This window comes from Pygocentrus nattereri, chromosome 23, assembly GCF_015220715.1.
Source record: "Pygocentrus nattereri isolate fPygNat1 chromosome 23, fPygNat1.pri, whole genome shotgun sequence".
NCBI lineage: Eukaryota > Metazoa > Chordata > Actinopteri > Characiformes > Serrasalmidae > Pygocentrus > Pygocentrus nattereri.
Window position 1 is genome coordinate 18,166,152 of NC_051233.1, and position 22,085 is coordinate 18,188,236.

Here is a 22,085-nt window from a genome sequence, read left to right on the forward strand (position 1 = left end):
GATTCTTGGTACACATTTGTTTTAAGACATGTACATAGCAAACAAGTGCCTAAAATGCTGTATTTCAGTCTTTTAGACTCAGCATATCTATGGTTGGTTAGTGCAGTGGGTAACACCTTTGCCTTCTATGCTGTAGACTGGGGTTCAATCCCTCTGCTTGGGTAAGCCCCCTACACTATACCAATAATACCTTGGGCAAGACTCCTAACACTGCTTTCACCTACCTGTGTATAAAAATGATCAAATTGTAAGTCGCTCTGGATAAGAGCATCAGCCAAATGCCGTAAATGTAAGCATATGACTTTATATAGCTTTCTCTTGCTAACTAATACAGTGAAAAGTTTGGGCACCTATGGTTGAATGGTGATTGTTGATTTAAAATTAACATATCCTCTGCAGTGAACACACTTCTGCACAACATAATTTGCAATTACTGTTTATTTAAATAATTAAATCATAAAAGGTAGCCTATGCAAAAGTTTTTTAACATTTAATGTTATGTATATGATTATATAATTTTTGCCATTTGTCCCTGGTTATTCCAGTCATACGCAAAAGTTTAAACAAATTACATGTTTTTTAAGTGAAAATAAGTTCGCACCTCTACAAATAACATGCTTAAATACTTTTCCACATCTTTCAATGGATAATTTGTTTATTTGCTTTATTTAAGTTTTTTACATATTGGAAAAAATATTTTGTACAGGCCAAATTTTTTGTGTTTTTTCCCCCAAAATGTCAAATTCGGCAAATAAACAGTAATTTCACATTAAAGTAGTGTGTTCTCTGTTTGTGACTCATTTAATCAGGAGTGGCCAAACCTTTGCATATATCTGGATGATATACACTGCTCAAAAAAATAAAGGGAACATTTAAACAACACAAACTCCAAGTAAATCAAACTTCTGTGAAATCAAACTGTCCACTTAGGAAGCAACACTGATTGACAATCAATTTCACATGCTGTTGTGCAAATGGAATAGACAACAGGTGGAAATTATTGGCAATTAGCAAGACACATTCAATAAAGGAGTGGTTCTGCAGGTGGGGACCACAGACCACTTCTCAGTACCTATGCTTTCTGGCTGATGTTTTGGTCACTTTTGAATGTTGGTGGTGCTTTCACACTCGTGGTAGCATGAGACAGACTCTACAACCCACACAAGTGGCTCAGGTAGTGCAGCTCATCCAGGATGGCACATCAATGCGAGCTGTGGCAAGAAGATTTGCTGTGTCTGTCAGCATAGTGTCCAGAGGTTGGAGGCGCTACCAGGAGACAGGCCAGTACACCAGGAGACATGGAGGAGGCCGTAGGAGGGCAAGAACCCAGCAGCAGGGCCGCTACCTCCGCCTTTGTGCAAGGAGGAACAGGAGGAGCACTGCCAGAGCCCGGCAAAATGACCTCCAGCAGGCCACAAATGTGCATGTGTCTGCACAAACATTTAGAAACCGACTCCATGAGGATAGTATGAGGGCCCGATGGCCACAGATGGGGGTTGTGTTCATAGCCCAACACCGTGCAGGATGCTTGGCATTTGCCAGAGAACACCAGAATTGGCAAATTCGCCACTGGCACCCTGTGCTCTTCACAGATGAAAGCAGGTTTACACTGAGCACATGTGACAGACGTGACAGAGTCTGGAGACACCGTGGAGAGCGATCTGCTGCCTGCAACATCCTTCAGCATGACCGGTTTGGCAGTGGGTCAGTAATGGTGTGGGGTGGCATTTCTTTGGAGAGCCGCACAGCCCTCCATGTGCTCACCAGAGGTAGCCTGACTGCCATTAGGTACCGAGATGAGATCCTCAGACCCCTTGTGAGATCATATGCTGGTGCGGTTGGCCCTGGGTTCCTCCTAATGCAGGACAATGCTAGACCTCATGTGGCTGGAGTGTGTCAGCAGTTCCTGCAAGATGAAGGCATTGAAGCTATGGACTGGCCCGCCCGTTCCCCAGACCTGAATCCGATTGAGCACATCTGGGACATCTCGCTCCATCCACCAACGCCACGTTGCACCACAGACTGTCCAGGAGTTGGCGGATGCTTTAGTCCAGGTCTGGGAGGAGATCCCTCCCAGGCGTTGTAGGGAGGTCACACAGGCACGTGGAGGCCACACACAATACTGAGCCTCATTTTGGCTTGTTTTAAGGACGTTATATTAAAGTTGGATCAGCCTGTAGTGTTTTTCCACTTTAATTTCGTGTATGACTCCAAATCCAGGCCTCCATTGGTTAATAAATTTGATGATTTTTGTGTGATTTTGTTTTCGGCACATTCAACTTTGTACAGAACAAAGTATTCAATGAGAATATTTCATTCATTCAGATCTAGGATGTGTTATTTGAGTGTTCCCTTTATTTTTTTGAGCAGTGTATATATGAAGGTTGTAATGATTTCAAAGAAGCTATTTTTAATATATAGAGTATCAAAAATCTAATAAAATTTTATCAAAACTGAAAATATGTGTATTATTTTACCCCTACAATTTTTATTATATGGTCTCTGCCATATAATACCATTTTTTAAAATCTAGTTTACCAAACAGTATTATAATCCAAGGCTGATCTGAAGGACCTCCAATACAAGCTGAAATTGCATTTTGAAAAATATTGACAGCTTATATCACTGTATTTAATTTTTACAGGGAATGTTTGCTCTTTCATTAAAGCTTAACTTTTACATACTTAAAACAGCACATCAACAATGAGAAATGATGTGGGGAAAATTGACTAAATCTAAAGTATACATAGATTAATTGTGAGTTCTTGCTCTGCTAGAGTTGCTGTGTGCCTGCTGTTTCTATAGCAGTGGCAGTGGCCGTTTCTATAGAGCTGTTTTGTTGTCTCAGTGGTGGAGACGGATTTTGTTCCATTCAGGTTAGCTTTCCTCATGGGGATTGCCAGCAACAGCCAAGCAATGAAAACAGGGTCAGGCAAACCCAGCAGCCCTGCCAAATGAGCTATGGGCCTCTATGCCTAAGACCCAATCACTAAATTAAGCTCTTGCATCCATTTCTATGACTTTGGTTCTGAGAAGGTATATAGTATAGTATGGTTGTAAAAAGCAGTTCTGCATTACTGATCTGAAGCTGACAGTTTATTTGTGCCAATTTTGGAATGGTAAAATCAATTTGTATATTTCTCTTTTTTGGATCAAATAAAAGTCTTGGGCTATTTTCAAATTCAAAAAAGCCTGGTATCTTGTCACTTTATGTTGCCAAGTCAAGAATTTCTTCACACCGTATGAGATGTCAGCTAATGTCTACACAGTGATACAATGATAGATGAAAATAACTATATTCTTCTTTTGAAGAGCAATTTGATGGAGAATAATCAGAAATATGGTCAGGAGCAATGGAAATTGAGTCAACATATTTTATATTTTGGATGCTGGTATGTTGGTAAGTAGCACCAGACCAGTACTAGACCAGCATATACTGGTTTAGACAAGCAAGGAATACATGCTGGGCTGGGCTGTTTTTTTCAGCAGAGATTCACACATTTTTTTCAGCAAAGAACCAGAATAATAAATTATTACAACCTCAAAAACAATTTACATTTTTTGCTCAATGAGCAGCTCATAGCACTGATGATTCAGTGTTTTAGGATCAGCTCAAGTTTTTAGTATAATAAAACACATTTTAGCTAAGGATTTAAACATATCGTTGTGGCATCAAGGAACAGGCTGGACTAGGGAGCATTTTGAAAGAGAAATGCTCCTTATATAAACTAAAGCATGAAGCTTTAACGTAAGCTGAGCCAGGGTAATGAGCCGACATTCATTTCATGAGAACAGTGAAGTAAACAATTCATAGCCAGCCTCAGTGACACACATGCACAACGGTAGCACAAAAAAAGCAGTGCAACACAGGCTAATTACAGCAAGACACAGAGTTTTAATGCAATATGGAGGCTAATTCAAAGGCTTAAGGTTATGCAAATGAACACACACAGCACATAGCTCAGTCACCACAATATCATTATTTGCTATTCATTACTTCTATGAATGACTAATAAGCAACACAACTGTATCCTAAATGGACACAGTTCCTATTAATGAGCACATGTGCCTTGATGCTCTGCCACGGTGATTAGCTGAGTTATACTTAGCAATGTATTTATCATTCATTTCCAGTATTTTACTTATTCAAAGTTTGGGTCAAGCATGCTTTATTAGGTTCTAGGAAAGGCGTGTGTGTAGGAGGATGGGTGTATAGGCTTGTGCAAGCTAAAACCCTCCTCAATATTAATAATTGAACATTCACTAAGCAACAGTTTTACAGCTGCTTTCTACACACATGCACACATACACCTACACTGACTTTCAAGTCTTGACTTCGTAGGAATTTCCACTTATTAGAAAGGAATTTCTGTATACTAATGCACCAGCGGTCTAATTAAGAGACTCTCATTGCTAGACTTAATGGCATAATGGCAGTTAATGTTTAGTCCACAAGACTAGTTTGAGGCATTTTTGTTCCAATAACGTAGCTTAAACAGTATCACTGAAAGTACAGGTTGGTCAAAGTACTGCTGCATATTGCAGAGTTCCTTATTGTGATATTGCTCATTTCTGTTCTTAAATTTTCAGTCCCTATGGAGACGTTACAGTGTAGAAAAGTAAATTATTTTGTGGCATTAAATATGTTCCACCATTTTTTCTGTTGTTACAGACTTCTGCTCGATATTATGTGTATTGAAACTTGTCTTGGTCTCAGGCATTGGTCTTGCCAAATTTAGTCGCTGGTATAAACTACTTTAAAAATATGTTTTTTTGGCATCACTTGGGTTCATTGGGAGCAGGCACTGAACGCTAAGATCATATCACCTTAGTGAGTGAGTGAGTGAGTGAGTGTGACTGAACTCCTCCACACCGGCTTGCCATGTTGAATGTGAGTGGTGATCAGCCAGTGAATACTAACAATCTAAAGCTAACTGTTTAACAATACTTTAACTTAAACAAAGTAATTGTAAAGGATCCTTAAAAGGTTCAGGTTATTCATGTAATCTTTTAATTCAGTGCAGTTTCGTGTTTTGCGTATTCATGTGAAAGTGAAGACTCTTATTTTGGCTGATGCTGCTGTGCCGCTCACTCACACTACTGCCCGCGAAAAAAGGGTCAATCAAAGGGGACAATCGGAAGGAAAGTGGGTAGTGGACTCTCAAAGATGGCAAAATAGCACCTAGCTGAATGGCGAACAAGGTAACTATTTTATAAGGTTGATTCTGAGTACAAGGTGTTTCATGTCATAAGCTTGTTCCTCTTTTTTGCTCAGTGAAATACTAAGGGCAAGTGTATTTTCTGTTTTTCTGTTTGGGTTGTTACAGGCATTTGAGTGAAGCTGGATTGTATGGATTTTTCATTTGAGTGATTGTGAACTCAGTTATTTTATGCTGAAACTTGCTCAAGGGCCTTGGCACCAAGGAAAGTAATTGTGGGTGGGTCTGAAGAACCATATGCTGTGCAAACTGATCTAGGGTGGAGCATCGTGGGATGTTCATTACCATGTCTCGATGTACCTAAAGCCAGTAGCATGTGTCATTGTGTGTCTGTCAGGGACCTTCCCCCAGTCACTCTAGCAGATGCTGTTCACATTTTGGAGTCTGACTTTAAGGACATTAATTATGCAAGTAGAAGAGTGTCTCAGGAAGATATTCTTTTCCTGAACAAACTAAAGGAGAGCACAAGGAAAAATGCTCAAGGCCATTACGAGATGCCTTTGCCCTTTAAGGAAAGATCCATTCTGCCCTGCAATAGACATCTTGCTATGATTAGACTTCATCATCTCAAGAGAAAGCTGTTAAGAGATGAGACACATAAGAAACATTATGTCGTGTCCACGAATGCGATCATAGAGAGAGGAGATGCAGAACAAATAAAGAATGATGGAGTAGAAGGAGAGAAAAGGTACATTCCTCATCACGGGGTCTACCACCCAAAGAAACCAGACAAATTGCGTGTAGTATTTGATTGTTCAGCATGGTATGAAGGTACAAGCCTCAATCATCATCTTCTTTCTGGACCAGATTTAATTAACAGCATGATTGGGATTCTCATTCGTTTCCGCCAACATCCTATTGCACTAATATGTGATATCGAAAAAATGCTTCATCAATTTCATGTGGACCAATCTGACAATCTGACCAATGAGACTACCTGCGATTCCTGTGGTGGAAAAATGGAAAGCTCAGTGCACAGCCCTGTGAGTTCCGCATGAAAGTTCATCTCTTTGGTGCCATGTCCTCCCCTGGGTCTGCAAACTATGGGATGAAGCATTTAGCCAGTGAAAATAGTGACTTGTACCCTCTAGGTGCAAGCTGTGTGATGAAGGACTTTTACATTGACGACAGGATTACTAGCATAGACAATACAAAAAATACTATCACGCTTGCAAGAGAGGCATGAGAACTCTGTGCGGTAGGTGGCATACAGCTACACAAGTTTGTATCAAATAGCGAAGCTGTTCTGGAAAGTATACCATCTACAGAATGAGCAAAGCATGTGAAGGAGCTGGATCTGGCCTTTGGTGACTTGCCTTTGGAAAGAACCTTAGGTATTCTATGGCACACATAGTATGATTGTTTCAAGTTCAAGATCAAGCTAAAAAATCAGCCAGCCACTCGTCGTGGAATACTATCCACTGTTGCCTCCTTGTATGATCCCTTAGGGTTTGTGGCACCCATACCGTTAATTGGAAAACAGATTCTACAAGAGATGTGCAGACATGGCACAGGCTGGGATGATCCCCTGAAGGTTGAACTTCAGCCAAGGTGGGAACACTGGAGAAGTGATCTGAACAACTTGGACAGAATTGACATACCCCGTAGCTATGCACCCACTAGCTTTGGGAAAATTGTCAGAGCAGTGTTGCATCATTACTTGGATGCAAGTATCAGTGGCTATGTTCAGTGCTCATACCTAAGACTCAGTAATGGAGACGGAGATGTTCACTGTGCTTTGGTCATCAGAAAGTCAAGAGTGGCTCCCACAAAGCTTACAATGATTCCTAGGCTAGAACTGACAGTTGCAGTTGTATCTGGAAAGGTCAGCAATGTGCTGAAAAGAGGAGCTTGGATATGCTAGCTGGACTGATTCCAAGGTAGTATTAGGGTATATAAACAATGAGGCATGGTGATTCCATACATTTGTAGCTAACAGGGTGCAAAGGATTCACCTCAGCACAACCCCTCAACAATGGAAATATATCCCCCCCATATATCTTCTGAAAACCTGGCAGATCATGCTTCAAAAGGGTTAACTGTCAGTGAGCTGTTGTCCTCCAATGGGTTCACAGGACCCAGGTTTTTATGGGAGAAAGACTTGCACTTTCCCTCAGATGTTATCCCAGAACTACCCATCGGAGACCCAGAAATCAAAGTGGTCCATACCCTGAACACGGAAGCTGCAAAACACCCAAGCCTGATAGATCACTTGTCCAATTTTTCTTCATGGCCGAGAGTGATACAAGCAGTTGCACGCATCCTCAGACGAATCAACAAAGACAAGTCTAACAGCTTAACTACCGTGACTGAACGTGAGAATGAACGATGTTTCATAATCAAGGCTTTGCAGGGACAGGTGTATCAAAGCGAGCTGAAGAGAATAATCAAAGGAACTTCTCTGCCATCTCATCATGATTTGCACTCTCTTAATGCCTTCATAGATAAGGATGGTGTACTCAAGCAGGGAGGGAGATTTCATGACTCATCGCTTCCTGATTCATTCAAACACCCTGCAATTCTTCCTAAAAATCACCCCATCACAAAAATGATCATTTCTCACTACGATGAAAGGGTCCATCATCAAGGCAAAGGCCTTACAATAAACAAAATAAGATCTTCATAATGGCTTTTGGATTCCAGGCATCAATAGGACTATAGCATCCTTTATTCACAAGTGCATTACCTGTAGGAAGCAAAGAAGACCTACATAGGAGCAATAAATGGCTGATCTTCCACCAGAGAGATTGGAACCATCACCACCATTTACTTACTGTGGAATTGACTGCTTTGGTCCCTTTCTGACAAAGCAAGGTCGAAGCATTCACAAAAGGTATGGTCTCCTATTTACCAGTTTCTGCACTTGTGCTGTTCATCTAGAAATGCTCACTGACATGTCAACAGATGCCTTTATCAATGGGCTGCGCTCTTTTATTGCCATAAGAGGCACAGTACAGCAGATCAAGTCTGACCAGGGAAAAAATTTCGTGGGGGCCAAAAATGAATTGAAGAAAGCAATGAATGAAATTGATACAGAAAGACAGAAGCAGTGTGACTTCTGTATGAATGCAACCCATTCAAGTCATGCTGTTGGAGTATGGGAGCGGCAGGTCAGGACGATAATAGCTGTCCTGAACAATACACTTTCACTCTCCTCAGGCAGACTAGATGACTCTTCTTTATGGACATTCTTATATGAAGCAATAGAAATTGTAAATAGTCGCCCTCTAACTGTTAACGACATAGTGAGGGTGAAAGTTGACAACTCGCTAAGAAATGAGTGGCAGCTGGCTAGGATCTTGGAAACCACTATGGCTAAAGACGGACTTAAAAAAAAGACGGAGTTAAAATACAACTTGGTGATCGAAAGTTAAGCAAGAATGGTGAGTGCCTTAGCACCCCATCTATAGTTGAACGCCCCATTCGGAAACTGTTGTTGGAGACTGAATAAGGTTTTACTTTCTCTCTTTCTCGCTCTCACATTGCTCAACCTAAAGTCTAGCTCAAGGTTGTAAATAAGATGTGACTGATGTCAACCCATCACCCACCTTGCTTTAGGTGACCTGTCATCTTCTGTGAATAATGAATCAGTACCTCGCCACACACCAATATTGTGGACACCTGGGACACATAGAATACATGATGCTCCTGCACATACTCACTTACTCACTACGGTGATATGAAAGGGTTACATTTTGTCTTTCAAACCAAGTATAGGAAAGTTCCATATAATCCATACACTTGAGATATTGCTATTGAATACACTGTATTAACTACAAAATACACTCACTGGACACTTCATTAGGTACATCTATCTGTAATACCTAGTACCTTTGTGAATTACAGAATGTAGTTGATCTGTTTCTCCGTGTACTTGTGTGTGTCCTCTTTCACCAATCTTTTACCATTCATCAGTGTTCAGTACCCACATAGGACCACTATATAGCAGTTGGTGTTTGGGTGCTGGATCATTTTCAGCACTGCAGGTGTACTGATGTGGTAGTAATATGCTAGTGTATGTTGCGCTGATACGAGTGGATCCAGCTCTAGTCCTCCAGTCACCCTCTAGTCCTTCCTTTGTGGTTAGGTTTTGGCCATTTGACAGTTTTAGATGTGTTTGGGTGGCACTCTGGAAACTAAAGAAACACAACACACTAACATGCCACTATCATGTCACTGTCATGCTGAGAATGATCCACCACCCAAATGATACCTGCTCTGTGGTGGTTCTGGGGTGACCACTGATGAACAGGGTTAAAGGGGGCTACAATCTGTAATTGGGCCTGATAAAATGGACAGTGGATACAAGCAAGGTGTACCTAATAAAGTACATGTGAAACATATTAATATCAAATATTATTTCAAATCTGTTTTATTACTGGCAATTTCTCCTGCCTGAAAACAAGTTCCACCTGAAGTGGCTTGTTGCAGCCATTATTATTTCATTACGAACCAGTCAGCAGAATGGTGAAAAAACACTATAAATAAGATAGTGGATAGACAGGGGTAGAAAGCTTTTCAGCTGGGTTGTGTGGTTGTAACTAACAACTGAATAATTGTATTTGTCTCAAACATTTTAGTTACGATCATGTATCAGCCCTCATATATTGCTACTAAAAACCCTTGGCTTACAAACCTGGACAAGTTTAAGATATGAGAGAATGTAAAAAAAAGTCAACTCTGTAGAACCACAAACAGCATGACATAAAAAATACCAAGTTCATGACTTCATAAGCAAGTCCTCAAGCAGGATTCATTCTAGTGATGATCTGTAGTGCAGAACAACTCATTTCTCTACAACTCATTTCTCCAGAATCAATATAAGACACTTTTATTTTAGCAAAAAAGATGTAATCAATTTAGTTTGAGGTACTGCAACAGTACATACACATATAACAGTTAACTGTGCTTATGAATATGTAGTTTTTAATCAGTCCATATTTTGTAGTATCAGTAGGCAAATTCCTAAACAAATATTTAGTCTTAATATTCAAATATCCTTTCTGGATGTGAAATATATTTGTGTATCATCAATTGTATCCCAAAAATAATAAATGTTTTTTTTGCTATGGCCTTGAGACAGTAGCCCTTTGTGCACGTTACGAAATAGACGAGGAGAGTAAAGATGAAGATTGATGCACTCAGTGATCCAGGTATGTATTGTGTCCATTTATTAAAAAAAGAAAAAAAACGCTTACAATCGAGCGAACAAGTCCAAACATGCTAAACCCTTTTTTAACCAGGGATAAATGCCGGTTTACTGAATGAGCGTATCTAGTTACCAGAATACAAAAGGGTCTCTAAGGCATCGCCTGGTCGTAACCATTGGTAACCGAATACATTCGCTGGTAACCAATCATAATCCCTGACACCCTCACGGTTGTATCGGTGCACCAATGAAAATCAGTGAAATAATGATCGACGTTAAAACTAGCCAATCGTGTTCGACAATGGTGTTTGCGTCGTTTATAAATTTAAGTAAAGGCTGTCAGTTGTTAGAGTTTTGCTGGCGGCAACGTGAGACGTTGGTCACAGTTTTGATCCAACTGAGCTTTTTTCCCGCTGTCTAGTTACTAAACGATTCACAATGAGGGAAATTGTTCACCTGCAAGCTGGTCAGTGTGGGAACCAAATTGGCGCCAAAGTAAGTTTTTAACGCTTGTACATCACAACTAAGGTTCGTTTTATGGACTGTAGAACTTTTGGTCACTTTGGCAGCTGAAAGGGCGCGTTCACAGTGCGACTGGTTATCTAGTTAGCTAAACTAACGCTATTTTTTTTTAATCTATGCTAGGTGTCTACACTAATGTTAAGCGCCAAGCACTGCTCTACATTAACTTGCTGCCCTGGTTATTGCAAAAAGGCTCAATGTATAGCAGAAAGGTTCTCCTTGGCTTCTGTTTTTAAGCGAGTGTACGTTAGCGTTAACTAAGATGAGCTAACCTAACTACCAGTGTACCAGTGTTGGCTAACTGACGTTAACAACGTACCCCCGCTACTAAAGCTGACTGGGCTGATTAAGACGTAAACTAATGGTTAAAGTATATTTTCTCGCTGGTTTAATAATGTTGATGCTGTTTTTATTATTATTATTATTATTATTATTGATGATGATGATGATGATGATGATGATGATGATGATGATGATATTAATATTATTAATAATTCTTTATCGGGGTCCGTTATCTCTAGTTAACATGCTTCAATGACTTATTATAGTTTTGGGAAGTGATCAGTGATGAACACGGAATCGACCCAACCGGCGCCTACCATGGTGACAGTGACCTGCAGTTGGAACGAATTAACGTGTACTACAACGAAGCTACTGGTAAAAATTTACTGTAAAGAATGTAATCACTTTGATCATTTTTTTTAAAATTCCGTTTCTTAAATGTACTAAAAATGTGAATTGTTGCGCAACAGGTGGAAAATATGTCCCCAGGGCTGTGCTCGTTGACCTGGAGCCTGGAACAATGGACTCTGTAAGATCTGGTCCTTTTGGGCAAGTGTTCAGACCAGACAACTTTGTCTTTGGTAGGTGTTTTAATCAAAAAGCTCTGCCTTATTTATTTATTTTAAAGCTTTAACTGTGTGCACCTTGTTGTCAATGTCTAATAATTCATGATTCTTATCAGTAAACAGATGGTATTTGAGAGGAAGTTATTTTTGTCATATTTCCTATTTATTTTTAAAGTAGTATGCTTGGTTGCTTAGTGACGAAGGCAAAATAGCCTAGCCTAACTGTTAAGCTTCTCACCCCAGGTCAGAGTGGTGCTGGAAACAATTGGGCCAAGGGCCATTACACAGAAGGTGCTGAGCTGGTGGACTCTGTGCTGGATGTGGTGCGCAAGGAGGCTGAAAGCTGTGACTGCCTGCAGGGTTTCCAGCTCACCCACTCCTTGGGTGGAGGCACTGGGTCTGGCATGGGAACCCTCCTCATCAGCAAGATCCGTGAGGAGTATCCTGACCGCATCATGAATACCTTCAGCGTGGTGCCATCTCCTAAAGTCTCAGACACTGTAGTTGAGCCCTACAATGCCACCCTGTCTGTCCACCAGCTGGTGGAGAACACAGATGAGACATACTGCATTGACAACGAGGCTCTGTATGACATTTGTTTCCGCACGCTCAAGCTCACCACACCCACTTATGGAGATCTCAACCATCTGGTCTCTGCCACCATGAGCGGTGTGACCACTTGTCTGCGTTTCCCTGGCCAGCTCAATGCTGATCTACGAAAATTGGCTGTCAACATGGTGCCCTTCCCACGACTGCACTTTTTTATGCCAGGCTTTGCACCCCTAACCAGCAGGGGGAGCCAGCAGTACCGTGCCCTCTCCGTACCAGAGCTCACTCAGCAAATGTTTGATGCCAAGAACATGATGGCTGCCTGCGACCCACGCCATGGCCGCTACCTCACCGTTGCTGCTGTTTTCCGTGGCCGCATGTCCATGAAGGAGGTAGATGAGCAGATGCTCAATGTTCAGAACAAGAACAGCAGCTACTTTGTGGAGTGGATCCCCAACAATGTCAAAACTGCTGTCTGCGACATCCCACCTCGTGGCCTCAAAATGGCCGCCACCTTTATTGGCAACAGCACAGCCATCCAGGAGCTGTTCAAGCGCATCTCTGAGCAGTTCACTGCCATGTTTAGGCGAAAGGCTTTCCTGCACTGGTACACTGGGGAGGGCATGGATGAGATGGAGTTTACTGAGGCAGAGAGCAACATGAATGACCTAGTGTCTGAATACCAGCAGTACCAGGATGCCACAGCAGAGGAAGAGGGCGAGTTTGAGGAAGAGGGAGAAGAGGAGCTGGCGTAGGTCGGTCTTTCCACCCCAAAATTTTCATGTTTGTTTTTTCTGTTCTGTTCGTTGTTGGCATTCTAAAGTTGTTGACTGTTAATCCTTTGGATTTCTAAACTTTCTATTAAAGAACCAGCATTGTTGGCAAATTGAGACTCATGGTGTGGTTCATTTGAATGAATGACTTGATTTTTCTTCCGGATTTCAAACAGCTTAACATAATACATCCAACGAATGGTCAGCAGTAAGTTAAGTGGTGAACACTACTACAAAATACACTGATCAGGCATTACATTATGGCCACCTCCTTGTTTCTGTGCTTGTACTATATAGGTGCACTTTGCAGTTCTACAATTGGACTAATCCATCTGGTTCTCTGCATACTTTGATAGCCCCCTTTCACCCTGTTCTTCAGTGCTCAGGACCCTCACAGAGCATTTACTATTTGAGTGGTGGATAATAGTACTTGCTCTATGGGGGGTCCTGGCCACTGAAGAATAGGGTAAAGTGGGTAACAAGTGTGCAGAGACAGATGGACTAGAGTCTGTAATTGTAGATTTACAAAGTGCACCTATATGAGTGGAGCTGATGCAGTGGACAAGGAGTGTGGAAATGTGGTCATAATGTTCTGCCTGGTCAGTGTAAGTTTGTTTAGTGGGATAGTGATGACTAATAAGGTCAAGTCCTAATATTTTAGAAAGGGGGGAAAAAAAACTGGCAGGGTCATATTACCCCAGGGAATTTAAGGTTACCTTTCTTCTTATTCTACCTTAACCACAAAACCGTGTTTGGTATCTGCTTGAATGTTATTCTATTCTGCATTTGTGTACAGTTAAATATATTTACAAATCGCATACCCTAAGGTCTATAAACTGGTCTGCCGTTCGTGTTGGATTGGAAATGTGTTCGTCTACACATTTTCATGTGAAATTCACCTGCCATAAATCAATACTCCAGGGAAGTTCTGCATTTTCACATAGAAAAATTTTATGAACAATCTTTGTATACAAATGTTTTGTAAGTGAGCCCCCCTGATTTAGCACATGTTTGAGAAACCCTTAGGCAGCTCATGTGTTTTTATAGTTGGAAGTGTATTGTTTAGAGTTGGTTGCAAACTATACTAGCCTTTCTATGCATTGTATACAATATGCACATTCACCTGACAAATGGACATCAGATGTGTTAGAACCTGAGTGATCTGTTAAGTCATTTGCTGCCATCTTGTGTCCAGAAACATGTCCACAGCAGAGAACTTTAATCACAGTCCCCTCCTAGTGAAGAACTCCTTAATTCCCTTAATCTTCCTTTATTGGCTAAATATGCTTATTCATCATGAAATAGAATCTGTTTTACCTAATCCGTAATTTTGTGTGTCTTGCTGTGACGTGTTAAGATGTTAAGTCAATCCAACTATCAGCAGAAAATACTGGATTGGATTTTTTTGGGGGGGACAAAATAATCAGACGCAATTCTGTAACAAATATAGTCTGAAGTAGCACGCGTTTATTTTGTTTCAAGTGATACAGATACAGGTAGCAGAATGTTTGAATGTCCTCATTTTAGATGCTTAAGTGCTTTAAATTAAAAAGCTAAATTTACAGGTTAAGAGACTTAAAAGGAAAAAAGGATTGTTACTCAGTTTTAATATCAGTACCAATATTGTAAACAAAAAAAGTGGCATTGTGTCATCTCTGAAATGTTATGGAGCTATGAGTTCACTTTATATGAAGTCCTGGTAATGTAACAACTATCATCTCTCTCCAGCAGATGGAGTTGTAGTGTTACAATCTCATTCTGCCAGTCTGTAAATAGCTGATACATTGGCAACATCAGGCCACATGGTGGGGGAAAAAACAGATGAAACGTTTGCAACACCTACAACAAACACACACGCTGAACAAGAGTGACCTTTCAACATCACAGTGACCTCATGGTGTTCAATTTGACATTATTACCTTACCTGGAGAAATATAGTCTAAATGGGCAGAGACTGAATTTTGAAAACAAATTGTAAAAAAAAAAAGGTAGTTATTAAATTCAAACGTGTTTTTCTATTTGCTTATGCATTTACTTTTTAGTACTAAAAATCTTTAAGATATATCTTATACTGTGATTAGAGTGATTCTATTGCTAGAGAACAATAATCATACATTCTTTTAATACCATGATATTAGAACAAATTTTGGGTTATTATCTGCACCCCAGCTCTTACTACAAAGATCTTGTGATGTGTTTTTGTGTGTGGACTTTTACATTTTCATAAATCAAATGCAACTTCTTTGGTAAAAAATGTCAAATTTAAATGGAATTAATAATAGACAGTTTAGATGATATTAATGCAAAAGAGATGAACAGGGTACATCCCTGTATATATGGCCCATACATAAAAACAATGCTAACATAGCTGCCACTGTTATTGCTTTTTCTTTTTATAACAAAAGCATGTTCACAATTTTAAAGAATTGTGTATTTTGCTGAATGTGCAGGAATCTTAGTGTTTAGTGTGAAAATGTTGAAGGGAGTGTTTGCATTAGGCACAGAATAATTGTTAATTACCTTACCTTTCGTAGACATTGATGAAAGTTTATTAAAGCTTTAAAATGAAACCTCATGAAATTGCCATCAGGAGAAGAAGACAAATAATTACATGAGAAGCCATTTCAATGCAACAAGGATCACATTAATTAAACGACGCGGCAATCTGGCCCAATTTCATGGAACATTGAGGGAGCTCTGTGTAGAATTGCTTTTAAACTGCAATGGAGCAGAGGGAAGTAGGGAACATTAATTGAATCAGCTATCTGTGTTGTGAATCGAAGATCACACAGGAAGGCCTCATTTGGTGAGTAATGGCATCTTTGGTTGTACATGGCCTTTAGACTCTTTCCAGAGCATCTGTGGCATTTTTTAAAATTCTCCACAATACTGCAACTAGGGGATCCACTCTTATGTAGTAAATGCACATAAATAGTTGTTTTGAATTGTTTTCCTATGAACTAATATATGTGTCCGTGTTGAGAATTTCAGAGTATTGCGAGAATAAACAATAACACAATGATCCATGTTTTAACGCATTATACCACAGCACAACAACAGAATATCAAGTTGATGTGAATTACAGATCATGATGCATTTTCAAGTGAAGCAAAGTATTAAGGGGAGTCTCTGAGTGATCGGCAAGGGGTGATGGAAAGGGAGGTAAAACAATGACATTGCTGTTCTGGGATCTGTTCCTGTAAGTAATGTCATTGTAAAATAAGACAAGAATCATATCCTAGATCAGCAGGGAATATGGAATAAGCCAGAGATCTCTCAGATATTCCTTATTAATGGATTGTGTTTTGTATCTTAGTACATAGGCATCATAAATGCAATCGTATAACACACACCACCTAAACATAGCATTATTCTTAACATAAAACAGCCACATAGTGTTCAGCTCATAGTGTTAGCACTACGACGAACACAATATTGATGAAGCGTTCTAAATAGATGATGGATTGCTCTTTAAGTGCCAAAGCTACTTCACTGTCAGTGCCACTGAAGAGAGGGAGAGAGATACAAGATGTGGAGTGTGGCAGTAGCAGGAAGCGTGAAACATAAATTAGGAGGTTTTTTTTGACTGGACAGATGGGCCTTTGCCAGTCTCTTCTGCATACCAATTCCCACTGCCTGATAGTATTCTCTAACTGTAACTGACTCGATGACTTCCCTTAAAGTATACAGAAAAACTATTTAAGTCAACAGCAGGGTGCAAAGTTTGTATTGACCAGGCATTTTTCTCATCGATTGATCAAGCTTGACACTGCCACATAAAAACAGCTCAGGAATATGACATTGAGATCATATGGTATCTTTATCAAGTGTAATGAAAATCCCTGTAAAGAGGCCTAATGAAAAGGTTCTCCTTCTCCTTCCACTTACTTTTTTGATTTTATTCCATTCTAAACCCGTTTCAATCAACTGGACACAGGTACATTTGCACAAAGAGCAATTTTATACTTGTTATTTCTTGTGTATCATGACTGGATGTTCAGATAAGGTTATTTATACTCTACTTATACCAAGCAACCAGTAAAAGCATTTCAAGACTGATTGGATTCAGTGTTGTTTATTACATCCAAGAATGTTTCTGGCCACCACGAAAATGCTGTTCCATGCAGATATGCAGTTCTAAGCCTTTTATAAGGACTAAAAATAGTAACTGGCTCCAGATTTTACAGTGCTTACATGCCACAAGTGCTGTTGTATGTAACTTTTTTGTTATTCATGATTCATTTACATGGTGACTTGTATAACAACAGTTTTGTTTGGAATGAGAAAATTTTAAACACACTATGTGTCCAAACGTTTGTGGAAGCCTCATCTAACATTTCTTTGGCAATAACTCTACTTTTCTGGAAAGGCTTTACACTCATCTGAAAAGTACTGGATGGTATATCACTCCAGACATTACAATTTCCCTGCTTTGCAGCTCAGTACTGGGGAGGTGTATGCCCCTTTAGCCCCCTTTAATGTCTGGCATTGGGCAAGATGACCTTACTCCCGTGCAGCTGCTCCAGAACCCTCACTCCATTGTGAATGCTTTTCTATGAAGATCATCTAAGCTGTGTGTTTATAATTAAAACCCTGCGTCAGCAATGGGTGTGCCTTTAGACGGGGTGTCTAGATACTTTTATGCATATTGCTGCGTTTCAGCAGTGTAATGTGTCACAAATAAATTTTCTTCCTGATGTTTCTGAGTGATCTGTATTCAGGGCATCTTGGTTGCATTTCCCTTGGCTTGTTTACTCTTAGATAGTAATCAGCTCAAGACGCATGAAGTGGCAAAGTTTAATAGACACAAAGGTCCCTTTTGGGCCAATTTCCCAGACTAAGATTAAGTTTGACCCTAGACAAAAAAGGCTTTCAATGAATCACTGATGCAACTAATTAGTCCAAGATTAGTCTTAATCCAAATCCAGGAAACCTACTCTAAGATTTACTTAGTTTTAGTGCTATTTGAGCTGATTCTTTTGCTCATCAAGCATCCAGTTGAAGTAAAATTTACTTCATTTTGTTACGGAGGCCTCAACCTTTCATTTTTGGGAACCATCGCGTTGTTCCACTTGTACTTTTCTTGACATCTTACTTTGACAAGAGGAGGCTGGCCAAGCAAGCAGCACTCTTCTCTCTCTCCCCACCAATTCCTCCTTTTCTCTATTGCCGTCGGCGTGTGCATCCTCACTTGTATGTGTGTGTGTATGTGGGGCTGATGGCTTCCATAGCGCGGGTTGCCGCGCACGAAAGAGGTCCTGTCACTCATTCGGCGAGGCCATATGTGCGGCTGCGTGGAGCTGGGCGCCCGCGGCGGAGCCTCCTGCCAGAAGACATTAGGAGAGCAGCGGGGCGTCATTACCCAGGCACCATGATTGATTAACCGTGAATGGGGAGCACCAGGGCCGCCGGGCCAAGAGGAGGAGGGAGCCACCTGCAGATGTGGGGGTGTAATTGCATCAGGGCCTGGCAGGGGGGATAAAGGGGAAGGAGGAGGAGGCCAGGGCAAAGACCCAGATGAGTGAAGCTATTAGTGGATGAATGAAACTAACTTGCTTTCCCTGGGCGACTTAGTTAGAAGTCAGTGGATGCATCTGGTTTTCGTTGCATGGCTATACGTATTCTATATCTGCAGCTTCATTAATGATCCTAGGGAGTATTTTATAAAGCAAAGGTAAAAATAAGGATTGTCCAACAAACCTCTCCTCCTCTTCGACAAGCTTAATGTCAAGCATGCATTATCTGGTTAGCTCAGCAAATCCTTATTTGTGAAATATGCTCCTGGACTACCCCGTTTGTTGCAAATACAAAAAGACTAAGTGATAATAGACCTTTGTGTGTGCACATATAAATCTCCATTTAATAATATTTTGTCAAAAAGGGCTTATGGAAGCTGTACTCACTTATTCATAGTCAGTTATTAATATTAATAATAATAGTTAATATCAAACATTTCCACTAAGCCCATGGCATTTGTTCAGCATTGTTGTGTGAGTTGTGTCAAGGGTTGTAATGTTTATGATTATCAGTCCTTTAGGAAATACCCTATATTTCCAAAAGTATTCACTCACCCATCCAAATCATTGAATTCAGGTGTTCCAATCACTTCCATGGCTACAGGTGTATAAAACCAAGCACATAGGCATGCAGACTGCTTATACAAACATTTGTGAAAGAATGGGTCGCTCTCAGGAGCTCAGTGAATTCCAGCATGGTACTGTGATCGGACACCACCTGCGCAAAAAGTCCAGTCGTGAAATTTCCTCACTACTAAATATTCCACAGTCAACTGTCAGTGGTATTATAACAAAGTGGAAGCAATTGGGAACGACAGCAACTCAGCCACAAAGTGGTAGGCCATGTGAAGTGGGGTCAGCAGATGCTGAGGCGCATAGTGCGCCGACTTTCTGCAGAGTCAATCACTACAAACCTCCAAACTTTATGTGGCCTTCAGATTAGCTCAAGCACAGTGTAGAGAGCTTCATGGAATGGGTTTCCATGGCTGAGCAGCTGCATCCAAGCCTTACATCGCCAAGCAGGATGCAAAGTGTCAAATGCAGTGATGTAAAGCGATGCCACTGGACTCTCATCCACGCTTCTCCATCTGGCAATCTGATGGATGAGCCTGGGTTTGGCGGTTGTCAGGAGAACGGTACTTGTCAGACTGCATGAGTGAGTTTGGTGTGGAAGAACTTGACTGGCCTGCACAGAGTCCTGACCTCAACCCGATAAAACACCTTTGAGATGAATTAGTGGAGACTGCGAGCCAGGCCTTCTCGTCCAAAATCAATGTCTGACCTCACAAATCCGCTTCTGGAAGAATGGTCAGAAATTCCCATAAACACACTCCTAAACCTTGTGGAAAGCCTTCCCAGAAGATCTGAAGCTGTTATATCTGCAAAGGGTGGGCCGACATCATATTAAATCCTATGGATTAAAAATGGGATGTCACTCAAGTTTATATGCTTGTGAAGCCAGGTGAGCAAATACTTTTGGCAATATAGTGTATGAATGCTAGTGTGCAGGGCATTTTTACTGGACTTCGGCATCTTAGGACTGGAACTGAGCACCCTTACACTGAAGTGAAAAATGTCAAGGATAAGGAATTCTTAGATTTTTTTCCAAAACTATATGAGTCTTAAACTTTATCTCCAACACACTGTAACCTCCCAACAGTCTAACATATATCTGACAGTAAGTCTTCCACCACAAGACAAAGCGTTAACAAAAAGAAAAACAAATTAAACATTGGGCTACCACTCACACTGCTTTTCTTTCTCAGAGCCTGTTAAGAGGCAGCAGTCATAAACTAGCCGCACGGCAAGAAACTCCTGAAGAGCAGTAAGTTGTTCCTTTTTCCCCCATTTCAAAACTCCCTCTGACCGTGATCTTGAACAGTGGGGATGCTCGGAATAAGATGATGATCCCTTAATGGCCCCCTACCCACCCTCCGTCTCCGTCTCTCCTTTCTTCTCCCCCTCCCTTTTCCCTCTTTTCTGCGTATCCCGGAGCCATGGGCGCGTTTATGCGCTGCAGAGGGGTGACTAATGAAATCCTCCGAGAGGCAGCCAGCCCTGGGAATCCGACACTAATGTTTTGTTTGGTATTAGGATGCGCAAAGGCAACTCAAACTCCCACTGACTTGGACGAGAAAACATTTGGAATGGGCTCATCAATCAAGTCTCGCCATGCTGGAACTGTCTAATCCTGGGGTGCGCCACACGCCATGGCAACATGTCAACACACATACACACACACACGCACACAGTAGACTTTCTTAACCTATGAATTTAAAGTGTTTGTGGGGTCGCAAAAAAATGACTCTGAATAATACTCATATTTGAAGCATGTGTATGTAAGACAACATTGTGAGCAGGTCCTGAAAGCTAAATTGTTTTTAGTCCTAGCATCCAGAGTTTTTATTCCAGTTCTTCTATTTTGACTGCCCAAACAAAACAAGTTCAAAATGTTCCTGAATCAGGTCCTGCATTAACTCACACCTGGATTATTCTCCACCTTTAGAATGTAAATCACCTCATACAGTTGGAAACAGGTATATAACAGTTTATAACAATTTTTAAGTGGAAAAAAGTAAACACAACCTCTGTAACAAGCTATTGTAAAAATAAATTTGTTTCTCTGCTAATGTTAATACACAGTTAGTTTCTATTGGATTAACTTAAAAATAAAAAAGTAATTGTGGTATGTGCCGAGATTTGGATACCCTTCAAAATCAGTACTTAGTAACACTCCCTTATACCACAACTTATGATCACTTTTCATAGCCAGCAAGGAGTCTTTTTATTCTTCACATTTCCTTGTAGAACATTTCTAGTTCTGCAGTATTCCTGGGCCGTCTTGCATACACAGCATATTTAAGATCTTACTACGTATTCCTAATAATGTTCAAGTAAGGGACTGTGAGAGCCATTCCTAAAGTTTCAGCATGCGTTTCTTGACGTTTTTACACTGTAGCCTTATTTTCTGACAGTGTAAGTAGACCTCAGTATAAAAAAGGCTATATATATATATATATATATATATACACCGTTTAAATATTCTTCTGCTTTTATATACCTGACTGAGCTCATGAAAGACTAATACATTGTCACTGTATTACAAAATGTAAATTAAATACACTAACCCACCACTTCATAGTACTCCTTGTATCTACACTCTGTCCATTTTTCAGCTCCACTTACGATATACATGCACTTTGTAGTTCTATAATTGCACGCTGCAGTCTATAAGTTTCTCTCTGTAATTTGTTAGCCCACTTTTACCCTTTACCCTGTTTGTCAATAGTCAGGAACCCCACAGGACCACTACAAAATATTATGTGGGTAGCGGATCACTCACAGCACTGCAGTGACACTGATCTTAGTGTGTTGTGCTGGTACAAGTGGATTAGACAGAGCTGTCTTTGCTGGACTCAGAATGAGCAGTGTCCTGTGACCACTACTGAGAGACAAGAGGATGACGAACAGTAATTGTCCAGCAGCAGATTAGTTATTTTCTCTGATTT

General features: G+C 40.6%; 1 protein-coding gene across 1 annotated transcript; it reads left to right on the forward strand.

The window, feature by feature from the left end:
- Positions 1-10,731: 10,731 nt before the first annotated feature.
- Positions 10,732-13,177, forward strand: zgc:55461 (beta-tubulin family protein). The gene is made up of 4 exons (XM_017697714.2): positions 10,732-10,863; positions 11,439-11,547; positions 11,643-11,753; positions 11,982-13,177. Exons 1-4 carry the CDS (start codon positions 10,807-10,809, stop codon positions 13,040-13,042), a joined length of 1,338 nt encoding a protein of 445 aa, XP_017553203.1. The 5' UTR covers positions 10,732-10,806; the 3' UTR covers positions 13,043-13,177.
- Positions 13,178-22,085: the final 8,908 nt, after the last annotated feature.